The sequence below is a fragment of the Eucyclogobius newberryi genome, unplaced genomic scaffold (assembly GCF_026437365.1).
Source record: "Eucyclogobius newberryi isolate DKJ021-1_F unplaced genomic scaffold, fEucNew1.0.hap1 SCAF_12, whole genome shotgun sequence".
Classification (NCBI taxonomy): Eukaryota; Metazoa; Chordata; class Actinopteri; order Gobiiformes; family Gobiidae; genus Eucyclogobius; species Eucyclogobius newberryi.
In genome coordinates this window covers 23,053,711-23,071,210 of record NW_027315746.1, presented here as the reverse complement: position 1 = coordinate 23,071,210, position 17,500 = coordinate 23,053,711, and the positions used below count along the sequence as shown (strand labels likewise).

Genomic DNA, 17,500 nt, shown 5'->3' with positions numbered 1-17,500 from the left:
ACCTAAATTCTGTTATTGACAATGACTCTTGGATGAGAGTCGAAACGTCTATTTTTTCAAACTGAGTCCAGATGACTACAACTGAAGCTTTTTCTACTATGGAACACGCCTGGACGAATGAGGGATTACACCGACTTTTTACAAAGGTTTGATCTGAGCAGTTCTGCAGAGATGGTTGTTCTTCTGGAAGGTTCTCCTCTCTCCACAGAGACACGCTGGAGATCTGTCGGAATGACCATCAAGTTCTTAGTCACCTCCCTGATTAAGGCCCTTCTCCCCTGATTGCTCGCTCAGTTTGGCCAGGCAGCTCTGAGAAGAGTCTTCCATTTACAGATGATGGAGGCCACTGTGCTCATAAGAACCTTCAATGCTGCAGGAGTACTTTTGTACCCTTCCCCAGATCTGTACTTCATGGCTTGGTTTGAGACCTTATAGGCTGGTGTGTGCTTTTCCAAATCATGTCCAATCAACTGAATTTACAGTCAAGTTGTAGAAGCATCTCAAGAATGAGCAGTGGAAAAACTGCACCTTCGCTACATTTTGTCATGGCAAAACGCTGTGACTACTTGTATACATATTATTATTTTTTTTTTTTATTATTTTATTATTATTTCAGTTTTTGGTACATTTGATTTGTATCCAGACAGACATTTGAAGTATTTATTTTTTGGGAGTGTCTACAGAGCCGCGGCGCGCGGCCGAAACTGCCATGTTATTTTGTGCTGCGGCTCCTGAAACTGCTGCGCTATTTGACCGCGCCGGGTTAAGGTTAGGGTCAGAGTTAGGGTTAGCCATGAGGCTATATGGCAGTGCCGCGGTTCCTTTTGACAAAATGCATCACATTGGGTATTACAATTTCTGGTTTGGTCAAATAATAGATAGTAAAATATTATTTACATAGCAGGCACTCTTATGTTCCACCCCATCAATTGTAACACATTTTTTGGGGGGTTTGTCTAATATATTGGGCCAATGGACCCAAGTACAAAGCAAACAGGAGGAGGAACCAGGCACAGCCAGCGGGTCAGTCAGGTGTCTATTGATTTTACTTCTTGCCATGGTAAAGAGACCAAATATTTTTTATAATTAAGTTGCCTATTTGAAATTTGTTTAAAACTTTTAATAAATAAGGCCAGCTAACACAATCAAAAGCTTCCTCAGCATTCAAACTAATCATTACTGCTTTGATGCTTTTATATAATGATTAATATAATATGATATATGATTCATTATTTTTGCATTTGTCATCTGCTAATAAATCCCGTCTGATCATTGTGAAATTTGGGAGTATATGTTCCATTCGTTTGGACATAATTTAGGTGTTTATACGCTAGTCCACATTCAGAATAGAAATGGGTCTATATGAGGCACAATCGAGTTGATCCTTCCCTTTTATATTAGAGACAAGATGGCTTCTTTCTAACTAGGAGGGGTGTGAGTTTTCTCAAGTGCCCAATTAAAAGTTGTTAAAAGCGATAAGTGTTTCTTTTATTGCATCTTGTTTTTCCAATACTGTTATTTCAGCTCCTAATTTTTTAATTTTTACAACTGCTCGTTAGGATGAAATGCAACTTTGATTCAGTGGAGCCTCTCAGTTCTACATTTCTAGGAAATCAATGTACCCGTTTCTAATGAGCTATTAAGCTGTTTTAATGGTTTATTATTAACAAAATGTAAACCCATCCTCCTACGCATGTTTTAGTTGAATACCAAATACCAATACAGTAGGTCTTATATAATTAGTGGCTATTTTACTATTCAAATGCACAGTGAGACAATCCTGGTTGAATAAGGATGAAAAAATACCTTTGTTTAACCAGGATAGTCTGACTGTGCATTTTCATCTCATTTTCAGTGCAGTCCCGGCCCCAGAAGAGTTGATCTTTGTAATGGTGGGGGGAAAGCGTAGCCCCTTTCTGAAAGTGAGCACTCGGCTGTTTGGGGTGTGGAACGGAGTAATTCTTCTCAGGCTGGAGCAGCACCATGGCGGCACCAGAGCAGCCTGTCTCAGCCTAAAATAGCGCTTTTTGTGTCCAGGCGGAGGACACATTGAGGGCAGTGGCGCTGGCTACACAACAGAGTAGTTACACAACAAAGTGTTCCGTTTCTGCTTGGGCTCCTCAGCCAAAAGACTGGGACGTGAAGTGTAAGCACAAGCTCAAAGGAACACATTCTGGCTCTTGCGTTTGATACCTGCAGGGTATTTCCATTGCACCCTTTCGCACTAAGAAACGTGTCCGTGACCCATGGTTGAATGAGACCACACGTGAACTCAGACGCCAATGGAGACGCACTGAGAGCTAATGGCAAAAGGACAAATTGCACATCTCTCTACAGATGCTCAGGCTTTCTTCAGCTGGCTGTTAAAACTTGTCTAACCTTGTGTCCACAAATAGCAATAAGCCCCAAGTGCTTTTCAATGTGTTGAATAACATCATTAACCCATGTGTGAATATAGGGATGAATTAATCTACAAGCTTGTGTGAAATATTCCTTAAGTTTTTTTGTTGGAAAAATTGGAGTGATTAGGTTCACCCTCGCTTTGTTCCCGATAGCTGACCTGCTGCTGTTCCTGTTGTCATGGAGCCTTGGAACTATAGCCCTCAGTGAACTGGCAAAGATGGTTAAGACGCTTAGACCTTCCTACTGTCCCACAGAGTGTCTACCTTCTAAACTTCTTAAAGAAGTCTTTGATGCAGTTGGTCCAATTGGTTTAACTTTTATTAATGCATCACTTTCCTCTGGCTATGTTTCCTCTGTTTTTAAACATGCTGTTGTCCACCCCCTTATTAAAAATGTTTTTACAAACTAGAGGCTAATATCTAAACTTCCCTCCTTTCTAAAGTTTTGGAAAAGGTTTTCTTATCGCTAACTGCAGTCACACCTTGTCTGTAATGACATTTCTGAAAAATGTCAGGCTTTTCGCAACAACATAGCACAGAAACTGCATTTTTACATGTTTTTAATTCTATTCTTTTAACACTTGATTCTGGAAATTATGCTGCCCTTCTGCTTTTAGATTATGTCCTCAGATTTTGACACAGTTGACCACAGTATCCTGTTGTCTTGTTTAGAACTGTCTGTTAGTGTTAAAGGCCAAGCACTGAACTGGTTCAGATCATACTTGTTAGAACAAACCTCTGTTCACCTCGGCCCACATCAGTCTAAAACTGCCCCTTTGAACTGTGGTGTACCTCAGGGTTCCATCCTAGGTCCAATTCTCTTTGGCATTTATTTGTTGTCATTAGAGTCACTCTTACAATATAAAATACGAAAAATCCGATATCTCATCATACCTCATAATTTGGGCCCCTGATTCACTGCCTCAGAGACATTAAAAACTGGATGACCAGTCTTAATCTTCTACATTTAAATGAGAAGAAAACTGAAATAGTAGTTTTTGGTGATTCAGATGTATTAGAAGGGGTGGATAGTGTTCTTGGTACTCTGTCTTTTAACCTCCCATTTGTGAGAAATGTTGGTGTGCTGATGGATTCATCTCATCAGAGATGAGCTGGACAAACAAGTCTGGGCACTGGTCAAAAACAGCTTTTTTAAGCTTAGGTTACTGGCTGAAGTATAATCAGACTTACCTGCCAAGGAACTTGAAAAAGTGATTCACTCATGCATTACATGCCTAGATTGCTGCAGCTCTCTTTGTTATGGTCTTGATCTGACCTCTCTTAAACGCTTGCAGTTCGGCCCGGCTGCTCACAGGTACAAGGCGTTACTGTGGATATTGATCAAATTATTGTCATGTCTGTGTCCTATTTATCATGAGTCAAGACGATCTTGCTGCATATGGGTCACAATGAACTATTCGGTGTATTTTAACTATTCTGTGTATTTTCTGATTATCTGTGGACTAGTCTAAACAATCTTAAAGCAGACGTCATAGTGAAGGTCAGGCCATTTTTATCAGACCCAAGCAACAGCGATATAAAACACAGCTAAATCTTGTGAAGAGTTGAATCTCAGCTGCAAGACGAACAACATGCCGCTGTTTTGCCTGTTTTTCCATGTTTTCATCAAATAAAGACTTTGAGAACGATCTTCGCCTCTCGCAGTCTGTATAGACTAAATTTCGACAGAATTGGTGGAGGATGCGGGTCTCATCGTGCTTGGAAAGGAAACATCTGAATTTTGCTCTAAACAATTCTCTTCTGGATGTCGGCTGACAACGCATAGCGTCCAGTAACGGTTCAGCTGGGAATGATGGGAGAACAAGGACACCGAGCCGAGAGAGAGACAAGAGGAGTCAATTGCCAGTTTATTTTTGACTCACAATTGTGACTGGGACATTCAACGAAAGTGAGGCAGAAACCTCTTGTATTTATTACGAAAATCTGCACATTGAAAATGCTAAATTGTTAAAGTTTGCCAAAACTTGACCTAAATTTTCCACATTGCATACAAGTATGGATTTAGTGATAGTTTAGACAATCAGTTGGACTGATTTAAAGAGGAGTTGGACTCCAAAACACGTTGGACATGTATAAAAGTACGTACAATCAGTTGGACTGATTTAAAAGGGAGTTGGACTCCGGGAAAAAAAATAAAAAATAAAACGTGGGATGTGTAGGTAACTAAAGGGAATAAGAAAGCTATTACTTGGCTTAAAGCATTCTACTGACAAGATTAACTACCCTCTGTGGCTAGGTGGATTTTTTATTTATTTAGTTAATTTAATTAGTTAGTGTATTCTATTTACATTTCAAATTTTTATTTTGAATCTTTAATTTTAAATTAAAAATGTAATATCATTTTTTCCCTAAACGTATTTCATTTCATTATTATTGTTATAATTATTGTTTGAATTATAATAATAAGTTATTATTAGGCCCGAGCGCCACAAGCTGGCGAGAGGCCTATTAATCTCGTAAGGCCGTGCGAAGCACGGCTGCGAAAGTGCGCACGTAGTGCGCACGAAATCGAGCGCGAAGCGCTCGCCCACTTCCAAACACTCACTAACGCACTCCTTCACTCACGCACGCCCCGTGCATACTAATTAGTAGTAGGAAAATGGAACATTACCGTTGTAAACGGGCAAAGCCCGTGCAAAAGTGCGCACTAAACGAGCACTTTACATTGGGATTGGGATCCCCATATAAAGCACTCATTTGCCCTAAGTAGCTCACGAATACGTTCCCCATCTCTTGCATGTTCCGTGCATATAAGCATGTAATGCAAAAATTGAACATTATTACTGTATAGAGGGCCAAAAACACAAAGTGGGCGGAGCCCACTCAAAATTAACGAAAGTACCCGTCAGTGACCAGGGACCCACACCATGAGGTAGGAAAGCGCGAGCGCTTTCCGAAAATGTATAGTTTATGATATTTGAAAAATGGGAAACATTGTTTTCGCATCGGAATATTCTTCTTCTTCTTCTTCTTCTTCTTCTTCTTCTTCTTCTTCTTCTCGGGACCAACCCCCCTATTTTTCACCCAGTGAACATTGACGAAAAGTCAAAAAAATTTGCACGCCTCTAAAAATCGTGCCTCTCTACATTCTGGCTATTTCCTTTTTCTAAAATAAAAAAAATTGGCGCGTCAGCGCCCCCAAATGTACCAAAAATGCATTGAGAGATGGGAAATGACCCAAAAAAAATATGATCGTAGAATCATGAAATTTGGCGCAGAGGTAGATGGTGACAAGAGAAGTAAAAAATATTATCACGGCAACGCCGTCCGCCCAACCAAATGTCGGCCATATTGCTTCAAAAATGGCTAAACATGACTTCGGAGTTTTTCCAAACGTCGTACTTTTACGAACTCCTCCAAGGGCGTTGGCCCTAAAAAGCTGAAATTTGGTGAAAATGCTACTGAGGAGTGGGACATGAAAAGTTATCCAAATTACATTGATACCCGTCACGGTCTCTGTGCGGCGAAGCCGCAAACTGTAGCTAGAATTTCAGAAATCTCCCATATTTAAAATTTCTGCCGTTTGCGCAGATAAAGTCCGAATTGCGTCAAATTAGAATCAGTTGTTAAACTCTTTGCCCTAAACCTACTTGAAGTGAAATAAATTCATTTGGCGCCACAGCGCCCCCTACAGATTTTATATGGAGGTTAAATGTTTAGTTTTGCGAAATTATATGAAATTTGACACACAACTCAATTTTAGCATCCCCATCAAAAAAGTCAATGAGACCCATGTCATAATTGTTATGGCGTTGCCGTAACGATGACCGAAACCTTTCATGTTATTCCAATGGGGAAATCGCCAGAACATGTTTACACTTTAGACTTTCACAAACTCCTCCCAGGGCGTCAGCCCTATTAACCTGAAATTTGGTGAGACTCATCTTCAGGACCATCAAAAGTCACGGTCACGGTGTCTGTGCGGCAAAGCCGCACATTTTGCCAAGAATTCAAAATAAAATAGCTTTTTGATGGTAAAACAAAGGGGAGAAGATGTGACAGCGTCACAGATTCAGCAGTAGGCGTAATAAAAGGACAATTGGGGCGGCGGTGTGGCGGCGGCGTGGCGAGGGCCGATCATTGCCGCTTGCGGCTATATTTTTTATTGTTTTTGAAATACCACTGACTGCCACACTTTTTTATTATCAAATAATAATAATTATCAAAAATAAAGATATAGATAAATTAAATCAAATTAACCTTATTCCATTCAAAATGAATACATTTTTGAAGGATCTCGAAAACACAATCCGTGCAAATGAACAAAACCCAAAGGAAGCAAAAAAGCAAACAACACGAATGAAGAACCTCTTCCAAAAATATGCAGAGAAAAAATTGATTAATCACAGTGATGAAGCTGTGGCTCCTCCCACAGAACAACAATGGAATTGTATTCATGAATATCATCAATCTAAGGTCCTGCATTACAAAACACTGCTTTGGAACTGGACATTGGGCTCGAGACTGCCCCCAAGGGCAAACACAAAGAGGTCAACACCAAATGGCCCCAAACCAACCTGCCCAATTTCAAAGACGGCAAAGGATGAATATAAGTCAACCTATGTCAAGCCAGAATCATCTACCACCACCCTTGCCCCTTGTGGTCTCCCTGGTTATACCACATCTTTGGGCACTGGGCTGGCATTGTTTGTTTTTCACCAATATTATTGTTATTGCCTATGTATTGATTATGATTGGATGCTGTGCTGTCTTAGATCACTTATAGAACACTTGCATTGCATCTGCTCTTACTAAACAACCTGCTTATCTTTGGACCCTGATTACACATGCTATTACTCTGCCAAACACGAATCTAACTCTGATAGTGACAAGATTCCTATACTTTTTCCAGAATCTGACTAGTCTGATTACTATATCCCACCAAGTGTTTACACTAACTGGGGTTGCTCCTTGTCTCACATCGATTTTTACTAAATGAGTTATTTTAAGGATTTGCTTGATTTATATAATGATTTAATTTGATTTTTAAACATTTAATGTTTTTGGGATGTTTAAGTTGTTCTTTTGTGAGGTTGCGTCTGGCGCCTCTTTAAGTGTGATCACGTGAATGTGATCAAAAGGGGGAATTGTGGATATTGATCAAATTATTGTCATGTCTGTATTCTATTTATCATGAGTCAAGACGATCTTGCTGCATATGGGTCACAATGAACTATTCGGTGTATTTGAACTATTCTGTGTATTTTCTGATTATCTGTGGACTAGTCTAAACAATCTTAAAGCGGACGTCATAGTGAAGGTCAGGCCATTTTTATCAGACCCAAGCAACAGCGATATAAAACACAGCTGAATCTTGTGAAGAGTTGAATCTCAGCTGCAAGACGAACAACATGCCGCTGTTTTGCCTGTTTTTCCCTATTTTCATCAAATAAAGACTTTGAGAACGGTCTTTGCCTCTCGCAGTCTGTATAGACTAAATTTCGACATTACCAACACATGACTCCAGTCCTGGCATCACTGTACTGGCTTCCAGGTATCCACAGAATCCAATTCAAAATGTTGCTCATAAGTCTTCAAATGGTCTGGTTCCCTGTTATTTGCGGGAGTTATTGTCCCACCATGCTTCTGCCTGTTTCGTGCAGTCCTCCTCTCAGCTCCTCCTGGATGTGCCCAGGTCAGAGCTGAAAAACAGAGACCACCGAGCTTTCTCTGTGGCGGGGCCCAGGCTCTGGAACAGCCTGTCTCTGCATGTTAGAGCTGCTGAGACACTAGAGCAAATTAAATCCTTTTCTCCTTTTCTCTCTTGCCTTTTAAACATGAACTGAGCTGACTCATTATTTGTATTAACTTCATGTGTATTTTAATTGTTTGTATATATGTTTTATTGCACATCACTGTATTGCACTTTGTGCCTTGATATTGATATTGACATTCATGCACAGGCTCAAATTAACTTGAAAAATCGTACGTGTTTTTCAAAAGATTCTGTGCAGAAATGTAAAGACAACATATACATTACTTTTGATGAACAATTGACCGTAATTAGATCCTTACAATTAAATATAGTGCTCTATTAAAAGATCAAATTATTCAGACTGCCAATCAACTAAAGCTAATCAATAATCTTACAAAGGACCAGATCAGCAGCTTTGAAACACGCTGATCAGGAACAAAAAGCACATTTTAGCAAATGCAAATATCTTTCGACCGCATCCTTTACGCAATCAATTTGAACCTCTTGCTGCAGGGGTGCAGAGAGCCAAAATATACAATACGATCCCCACTCAAGACTTTTCCTCTCAATCTTAACATAGTGGATCAAACTGGGTATGCTATTTGATGACTTCAGGAAACTGGAGCTTAATGTATTATAGACGTCGCTCTAGTTAAATCCAATGTAAATCATAGATCGAGCTGCCACATGCAATAAGAGGGGGAAACCTGTCTGGGCCTTTTGTGTTTGATGGTGTTCATAGAAATTATAGATTTGGTGGTGTTTCCTGTCCTCTGGTCAGACGGTAACAAATGCCCATAGGAAACAATGATGCGCCCTGTCCCGCTGTGTCCTTAGCTCAGGTTGCTTCACAGTGATACTCAATCATGCTGCAGAGATCTGTCGCAGAGCAGGGTGTTTGATTTCCTCTGAAGAAACCAGATCTTTGGGGCCGGTCTGAACCATGACCTGTGTCAAAACCATCAACACAAATACTCTGGAATCACTTTTTTCACATCACTACAAACGGGTCTATAAGCGTAACTTTTACTGATGTCCCTCATGTCCTCTTCCAGGTGTGGAGCCTGAAGTTGGAGCAGGAGGAAGAGAAGAACAAAGCTCTGTCTGAGGCGCTGCAGTCTTTGGCCTCTGAGAACGAAGAGCTGAAACTGTCCGCGCGCAGCAACAGGAAGTGGGCAACCATCAGCGCTCTCACTGAGGATGACTTCTATGACGCTCTCTCAGGTCAGCACAACGCTCAGTTAATGTGATTTTGACTGTGAGACCAACAGCTTGTGGTTTGTGGTGGGTTTGAGGGGTCACAGCTCTGTCCAGGGAAATTTCATCTTGTGAAGGAAACTGACCCAAGTATCGCACGTCAGTCAGTGAATAAGGTCAGATTGTACCATGACACGAAAAACGTCTTAATGACTTTCTTCAAAATGGTTTTCAATAGAAGGTTTTTGCATGAAGAGTGTTGCAGACTTTGTGCCAGTGTAGAGCATTTGTGTCTCTCCCTCTCAGACAGATTTCCACTGTCCTTTTCGTCTGTGCTCAAGGTTGTGATGAGACGAATAGACTTTTCAAATAACTGCCTGGATGTTATGAGTTACAGTATTTCTTGCACAGGACAAGTCCCTACGGTAATTGTGAGCAAAAGACTAGTTTGAACATGTTAGTGCACTATGGAGCAGTCTCTCTGAGGAGGCTTTACATTATTCATACATGGCCTGTCCCAATGCTCCAGAGACAAAAAAACATTTCTTTGCATTTATAGAGCGTGCTCCGTATCTGTGCTGCATGTATTTAATCCAATCAACAGCCTCCAGATTCAGTGATATTAATATGTTTTTACACCATAAATTTGAACCTGAATGCTATTTTAGACAATATTTTAACAATGCATCCGGAATGTGCTAAATGCCAGGAAATATTTTTATAAAGATTCAAATATTGCATAAAACATGAGTAAAATGAACCCCAAATGTGCAGAAATATCAGTTTCTCTTTTAGGTCATTCTTATTCATTCATCTTCTACTGCTTGCTCCTGCCAATCACAGTGATCCTAGCGGGGCACACCCTGGACAAGGCTAGCTCGTCGCAGGGTTAATACAAACACAGACACAGAGACTCACAGACAATCATTCACTCTCACGTTCATTGACTAGGGCCAATTTACGGTTGCCAATTTCCCTAACACATGCATGTCTCTGGACGGTGGGAGGAAGCTGAAATCTGAGAGAAGCCACAGGGAGGACACGCAGACTCCACCCAGAGAGATCATGTAATGTTGGTCTGGCCCGGGAATCAAACCCATGATCTCCTTATTGGGAGGCGAGGGCGCTAATCGCTCTGCCACTGTGCTTATATTTATCATTTCATTTATAAAAAATATACTCAATACTTGGTTGCCTTTATTCGCCATATACTTATTACCATAACGTGGCAAACTTTATACCCATTTATCACAATCAAACTGTGTTAATTTGAGCCCGATAACGAGACAAATAAAGTTGTGTGCCAGTTTTTTGGACATTTGTAATTATAATGAGCATCTGCATCCTCCCAGTGTACACACAGCCATCGTTGTCATCTCTGGTTGCGTTTGCTCTCGCCCTGGTGTGTATGGGTGAGCGAGGGGAGGGGAGGGGAGGGGGGGGGGGGGGAGCAGCCGGCACAGTGCAAACAATGTTGGGAGGAAATGAAGCCGGTGCGCAGGCCGCTCATTGGAACACAATCCTCAAGTGGGGGTTGTCTGGCAGCAGCGCTCACAGGAACTCGACACAAGTGCTTTTATTTGTTAAGAGTACACTGCCCGGACGCAGAGCTGCAGCCTTTCCGCCGCGGCCACTCGAACCCGGGGTTGTTTTCGGGCATGACCCTTGCCCGTGCCGCTCCCTCACTCTCCGTTCTTCCACAGAGTCGGACTCAGAACTTTCGGTGAGCGGCTTCCTGTCCGTGGCCAGTCGCTCGTTTGAAGAGGACGAGGGGAGAGACGCCCCTATTTTAAGCAGCAGCAGCAGCAGCAGCACCAGCAGTAGCCTCCACCGCCATCCCAGCGCTCTCACGGGGCCTAGCGGAATGTCAGGGGAGGGTAACCATGGCAACCCAGCAGCCCAACACAATGGAATCAAGCAGCACAGGTGGGACGACTTATGCTGTGATCTCAGGCTTGTTTACCCGGCTGAATGATGCCAAAGAAGAGATTTACTCTTAGGCCTGTCACCAGAATTACCATAATGACTCTTACTGTATTTATAAATGTATGAACTCGGGCTCATTATTGGCCTTATGTCTTTTCTAGTACTAGCACACATGAGCAGTACGGGTCAAAGTTTGCATTGTGTAATTTAATATATATTTGAGTTCACGCAACTATCAATTAGTAAAGACTTTGGTTACTTAAAAAATCAAATGCCCCGTGCAATTTAACTTTTTAGCCACAAAAGAGACTAAAATGAAAACAGGTTTATTGTTTTTATGGCCCTTAAACCTTTGTTCTTACTCTGTGCAGACTTACTTCACCACAAACCTGACTCTTGTTTCCATGGAAATCCCATTGTTCCTTTAGCTATAGATTTCCACAGTATGGTATAAGACTTAACATGAAGAATGCTCAGAAATATAGTTTGAACTTTGAACTGTTTGAACTATTTCCATGGTGTTATACAGATGACTTTCCATCTCCAGAAAGTTATACATTAAACAGAATAGCCTGTCTTTTTAAGGAAAGATCCTGTTGCACCTGTAGTTTACACTCCTCCAAACATGTTGTGAATGCTTTTAACCCCAAAAAATGTGCTTCTCTTGTGTAGTTTTAACATGTTCTTCAGTGGTTATTGTATCAGATACTGCAGCCAATATTTATTATCAATATCTTCAGTTGCAACGCCTTGTCTTACCACAGTAATGCTCAAGCGTGCTACTTCGATTTTGATGTTTGAAGTGATTCTGCACAGCTGTCACCTTTCCCTGAACGACGTGCATACTTGATTGACCATGTGACCCGCTGGCGTGCGTGTCTGATGACAGCGCGCAGGCGAACGGGCCTCTAAATGGCCGCGTGGCTGTAAGGAGAAACCTGCTTTCCACTCACGCTTTGTTTTAGCACTTTATACTCCGCCGGGACCCACATCTATATTTTTACACAACACTTTCATCTTCTTGGGCAACAGCTTCTTCCTTTTGTAATGATTGGACGCTCATTTGTGGGGATGCTGATTCTGTCTTGGCTGTTCCTCCTTAATCCAACAAGTGCGCCATGAATAATGCATGGAGGTGCTGGCTGGAGGATGGAGCTGTGTGTGTGTGTGTGTTTATCTGGGAGCCGTCCTGTCATTTAAATTCGCTCCGATCCCAGCTCGCCATTGGCTCAGTTAAACCCTGTCAAAACAATATAATCTCCCCATCTCAAATTTAAAAATGGAAAACTGGCTGATATTGACAAAAATGAAGGTCTTTATATCTATTTTGAGTATCTTGATTATGACAGTGAGGCAATATTATATCAATCAAACAGAAATGTGCTAAAATGTGTCTTTAAATGCGCTCGCAATCAGAAAAATGCTAAATTTATAATGTATCACAAAAGTGCAGAAATACTTTATACTGGTCTTTTAAAAGTTTACAACATAACTTTTTTCATAAATATTCTAAATCTGTTCTTTTGTAGCATTTTTTCACTCTAAATGGTATACTCAATATTCAAATTTTGCATATCTTTAAAACATCAATCACAATGTTATCTACATTTCAAAGTGTTGCCCACCTCTGCTCCTGTTTAACATTCTGGTGGAGTGTTCACTACCTCTTTACTCCTCTTCATGGAGATTTGATTGTGTTGCATTTAACTTCTAATAAAGGTTCATGCATCATGCATTTACTCAATTGCATGTGTTTTAATGAAGTTACTGAGAGTGGGCTCGCCTCTCCACAGACTCTCAGCTTTAAACGGCTGGCTTCTATTCATACGATTCTGAACTGCGAGCCAAAACATATTATAACTTACAAACACTTCTAGAAGTCTCAACCTTTCGACAACACACTCAGTCCCAACACAACATCCATTAGGTCTGATCTTGTGCATTTCCAGTCTGATTAGCTGAGAAAATGACCTCCCACTAAAGGTGATGAACACAAAGTGGGTCACATACTTCTGTTTTCAAGCTAACTCACCATTGGTATTTATTTCTCTGAAATAACCACCCTCTGCTAAAGAGGGACACCATCTGCTGCAGGCGCCACACTGTAAAACATTGCACACTCTAGTTGTCAGCGTTTCTGCAAGATGGTGCCCGGACGAAAAACATGTGCACTCAAGCGGGCGACCGTTTTAGTTTAATTAATTTCTATTTGTAATTTGCAGATCAAGTTTACCGGCTCCTATGTTCTCCAGAAATGACGTCAGCATCTGGAGTATCTTGAAGAAATGTATTGGCATGGTGAGGACAAACAAACGGCTTTATCCATGTGAACTCGGGTTTGAATACTTTGAACAAATGCTAAATTACAGGCTTTGTGTTCTACCCGTCCTCGTGGAGTGGTATTAGCCTCACTAATGTCGATATCCAGGAGTCCCCGGGGACCCTTGTCTTTAACTGTGCTTCCTGATTGTATTTAATTATGCCTATTAATTTTCTGCTCTTAATTACTAGCAGTTCATTACTTACAGTTGAGTTGGCACAAAGGTCAGGATAAAATAGTTCTCAAACTTTTCACATAAAGTACCACATAAGAAAGTATCCGAGTACCATCAAATCTAAACCAAAGCGAGTATAAAGTCTAAAACAAGACTATTCAAGGCCCAAACTGTGGCTTAAAGAGGTCTAAAATACACGATTTCTATACTCGTTTTTAAATAATTACACCCCCAAAGGAGGACAAAAATATGGATTAAATTGAATATTTGAACTTCAGAGGAATCTGCGTACTATTTGAAGGAGTAAAGACTTTACATTGCCTCAAAGCCTATTTCATTTAGAGAGTTATTTGAATTCGGTTTACAGTTTGAATCTTCTAAAACAGGAAAGGCAATTAAGCAAGAGGACATTGCTCACAGCATCAGTTAAAACATTTAAAACACACCTGTACTTGCATGCAATGAAACGTATTATTACAAACACTGACAGAGTAAGTTAACAATTTAGAACAAATGAAAAATCACTTTTTTGAAGATTGGAATGGTCAAAATGAGCTAATAGTATAGATGATTTGAGTAACATTTTCTCTACAAACAACATAATATTGTGCCTAACTGTGATTAAACCCTGTTAAACCCATAGTTTAGACCTCTACAAACACGCACAGGATTATTGTAATAGTTTAGCTGTTCATATTTCAGTCTTTTCTCAAATAATAATGCTCCTGGATGTGAAAAATATGGACTTGGAACTGAATCCTTCTGAATCTACCTGCAAATACAATACCAAAATTGTTCAGACCTAGCCAATACTATCGATCAAAACTAATCTCTACAGGTTTATAAATCTGTTGTGTGATATCGGACAGACAAAACCGATGTTGATACTTCAGGTAGAAAAGTGTATTACAGTTTGTTGTTGAGTGCTTTACTAAAGGTTTCGCCCCATTGCCCAGGCAGTTTGAAATACACTTGCAGCTTTGATATCTACGAGTAAAAGCCTGTATTCTCGATGTTCTTTCTCAGGAGTTGTCTAAAATTGCCATGCCTGTGATTTTTAACGAGCCCCTGAGCTTCCTGCAGCGGCTCACGGAGTACATGGAGCACACCTACCTCATCCACCGGGCCAACACCACCACGGACTCCGTCGAAAGGATGAAGGTAACGCCGGACTGTTAGTACACGCCACGGCATCATCTGTGTTAGTTCCTGAATGAGTAATGTATGTGTAATACTCGCCTGTTGGTAGTGTGTGGCAGCTTTTGCAGTGTCGGCCGTAGCGTCGCAGTGGGAGAGGACCGGGAAGCCTTTCAACCCACTCCTCGGTGAAACCTACGAGCTAAACAGGTGAGACGGTCCACGGACAGTAACTGCAGTGCTCTGGATTCACCGTGTACACTGCTCTCTGTTCATATCAGTCATTGCTTTGTTATTGGATCTTCCCTCCAACAATCTGCTGCTAATATATTGACATTTAGATGATATTGTGAATGTGGTTTTGAAGTGTTTATTGTTGTAGTTCATCATTAAAAAAAAGATACAAAACTGAATTGAACTGAATATTTCTGCATAATATGTCTGATAATTCAACCTCAGATCATTTTAACATGTTTTCACACACTTCTGTTGGACATAATATTGACTGACTTGTTACAGGATTAATATTACCACATCTACACTTTTAGTCTGTCGCCAAATCCTCTAACGTTGAAAGAGCCACTTTTATTATCATGATCATTATTATCATTTTCATTATTATGTTGCCGTTTTTCTTTTCTTATTTTGTGTTTAGTTCAGTTGACGCCTATTATTATGATATTTTTGGCATTGTTTCTTTCTCTGTGCCATTACTTGTGTTCTATATTTCTGTATTCATTATTGTATTAAAGGGAAAACCAGACATATATACAGCCCTACTTGCATAAAGAGTTTAGTAATAATCCTTTAGCCACACACAGGTGAGCGGGAGCCTTTTTGCAGAGGGCAGTGTACATGATAAATCTGTGGTGTTTTGCTGTGTTGACACCACCACGGGATCAATTTGAAGTTTTACCGTCTTCCAGGGAGGATCTGGGCTTCCGATGGATGTCGGAGCAGGTGAGCCACCATCCTCCCGTCAGTGCCTTTCACGCCGAAGGCCTGAAGGAGGACTTTGTGTTCCACGGCTCCATCTACCCCAAACTCAAGTTCTGGGGCAAGAGCATCGAGGCGGAGCCAAAAGGACTGATCACACTGGAGCTGCCCAAGTGAGAGCCAGGGACGCAGAGTGTTTGATTTTAATTAGAATGAACAGAAAATGTAGAGGGAATACTCAAGTCAAGTTAAATCAAAGTACTGTCGAGTCAGCTCAAGTGTTCAATTCTCAAACCCTCAAAAACGTTGTTCTCAAACTCAAAGCAGTGATGTCATTTTGTTGCTACATTCGATGGGTAACATCAGTGGAACGTTTATTCTACTCATACTTTGTTTTACTTTGGCAAAGAACATCCTGTCGATACCACTTGCCTCATTTCTTGAGACTCGGTGTTGGTTAGATTATTAATTTGATTACTCGCTGTAAAAGTAATCTAATTACTGCTCCCTCTGATTATGATGACTTGCTTTGGAGAAAAAGGAAACGTACAGCTCTGGAACCAACCTCCTAAAATGTATGACATCTTCCCACTTATTAAACTTCTGTTTATTTAACATAATTTCAAATAAACAGCAGCTGTACAGTTTGCCATAAACTACTGTTGATTGTTCTTGTTCACAGCTGATCTGTATCTGACACCGAAGTATGATGGAAGTCTACGTTCTTACTCCATATCTACCTTGTTACAGTGTTGAGTAGGAAGGAGATGCACTAATCATAAAATGCATCAATCATAACATCTGAAACAAGAACTCCCAGCATAAATATACAAAATCTAACAATAAAATGCATCCAAGAATAAAACAAACCTATTTTTTTTTTATGATTTGCACTGAAATGTGTGAAAACCTACTCAAATTGATTTTTAATGTATTTCACTGCAATTCTCTTGTTTGACCACCAACCATTTGTCTCCCCAGATATAATGAAGCGTACACCTGGACCAACCCCACCTGCTGTGTCCATAACATTATTGTGGGGCAGCTTTGGATCGAGCAGTACGGCAACGTGGAAGTCATCAATCACAAGTAATACTCCATTGTCTAGTGTGGCCATTGTCTTGTGGCTGTTTATTGTGAACGCACGCTCTGTGCTCCCGTCCCGACTTGTTTCTGAGCCCGGAGCTGCTTTGAGATTCACTGTGCGGATTGATCTCAGGAGCAAAACTGGGACGGTTTCCATTAGAGTAACAGAGAATGAGCCGAGTAATTAATGTTTGAAAGGCCAGGCTCGAGAGGGGCGCGGTGAAAGAGAATGGGTAAACAGTGTGTCGCTCTGTTTCCAGGACCGGAGAGCGCTGCAACATGACGTTCAGACCCTGCGGCCTCTTCGGCAAAGAACTGCATAAAGTGGAGGGCTACATCTTAGATAAAAGGTACTACTGTATATGTAATGGGTCCATAATGTACTAATAAAAGCTTGATGATACTATGATAAGAAACATGGCCCATTTTAAACTGGTAGACCCGCCCACTTAGTCTTTTTGATTGATAAACAACCCTTTGGGAGATTTGGCTGCTTCCGTATTGATTGTCATCCAACAACAAGTCATTGGCCAAGAAAACTGTAATTGCCAGTCGGTTCCATGTGGTTCTCACACAAGCGATATCGTGCAGTCTTTTTTCCACCT

General features: G+C 40.8%; 1 protein-coding gene across 3 annotated transcripts in view; it reads left to right on the top strand.

Moving 5' to 3' along the window:
• The window catches only part of LOC140356530 (oxysterol-binding protein-related protein 1-like), a 30,231-nt gene that overhangs the window by 10,848 nt on the left and 1,883 nt on the right, over window positions 1–17,500 (top strand). For all 3 annotated transcript variants that reach the window (XM_072441543.1, XM_072441542.1, XM_072441544.1), the window contains 8 exons: window positions 9,174–9,342; window positions 11,019–11,241; window positions 13,464–13,539; window positions 14,763–14,897; window positions 14,986–15,083; window positions 15,800–15,982; window positions 16,791–16,898; window positions 17,156–17,245. In XM_072441543.1, coding sequence (XP_072297644.1) covers window positions 9,174–9,342; window positions 11,019–11,241; window positions 13,464–13,539; window positions 14,763–14,897; window positions 14,986–15,083; window positions 15,800–15,982; window positions 16,791–16,898; window positions 17,156–17,245 — 1,082 coding nt within the window. The remainder of the gene's footprint in view (window positions 1–9,173; window positions 9,343–11,018; window positions 11,242–13,463; window positions 13,540–14,762; window positions 14,898–14,985; window positions 15,084–15,799; window positions 15,983–16,790; window positions 16,899–17,155; window positions 17,246–17,500) is intronic.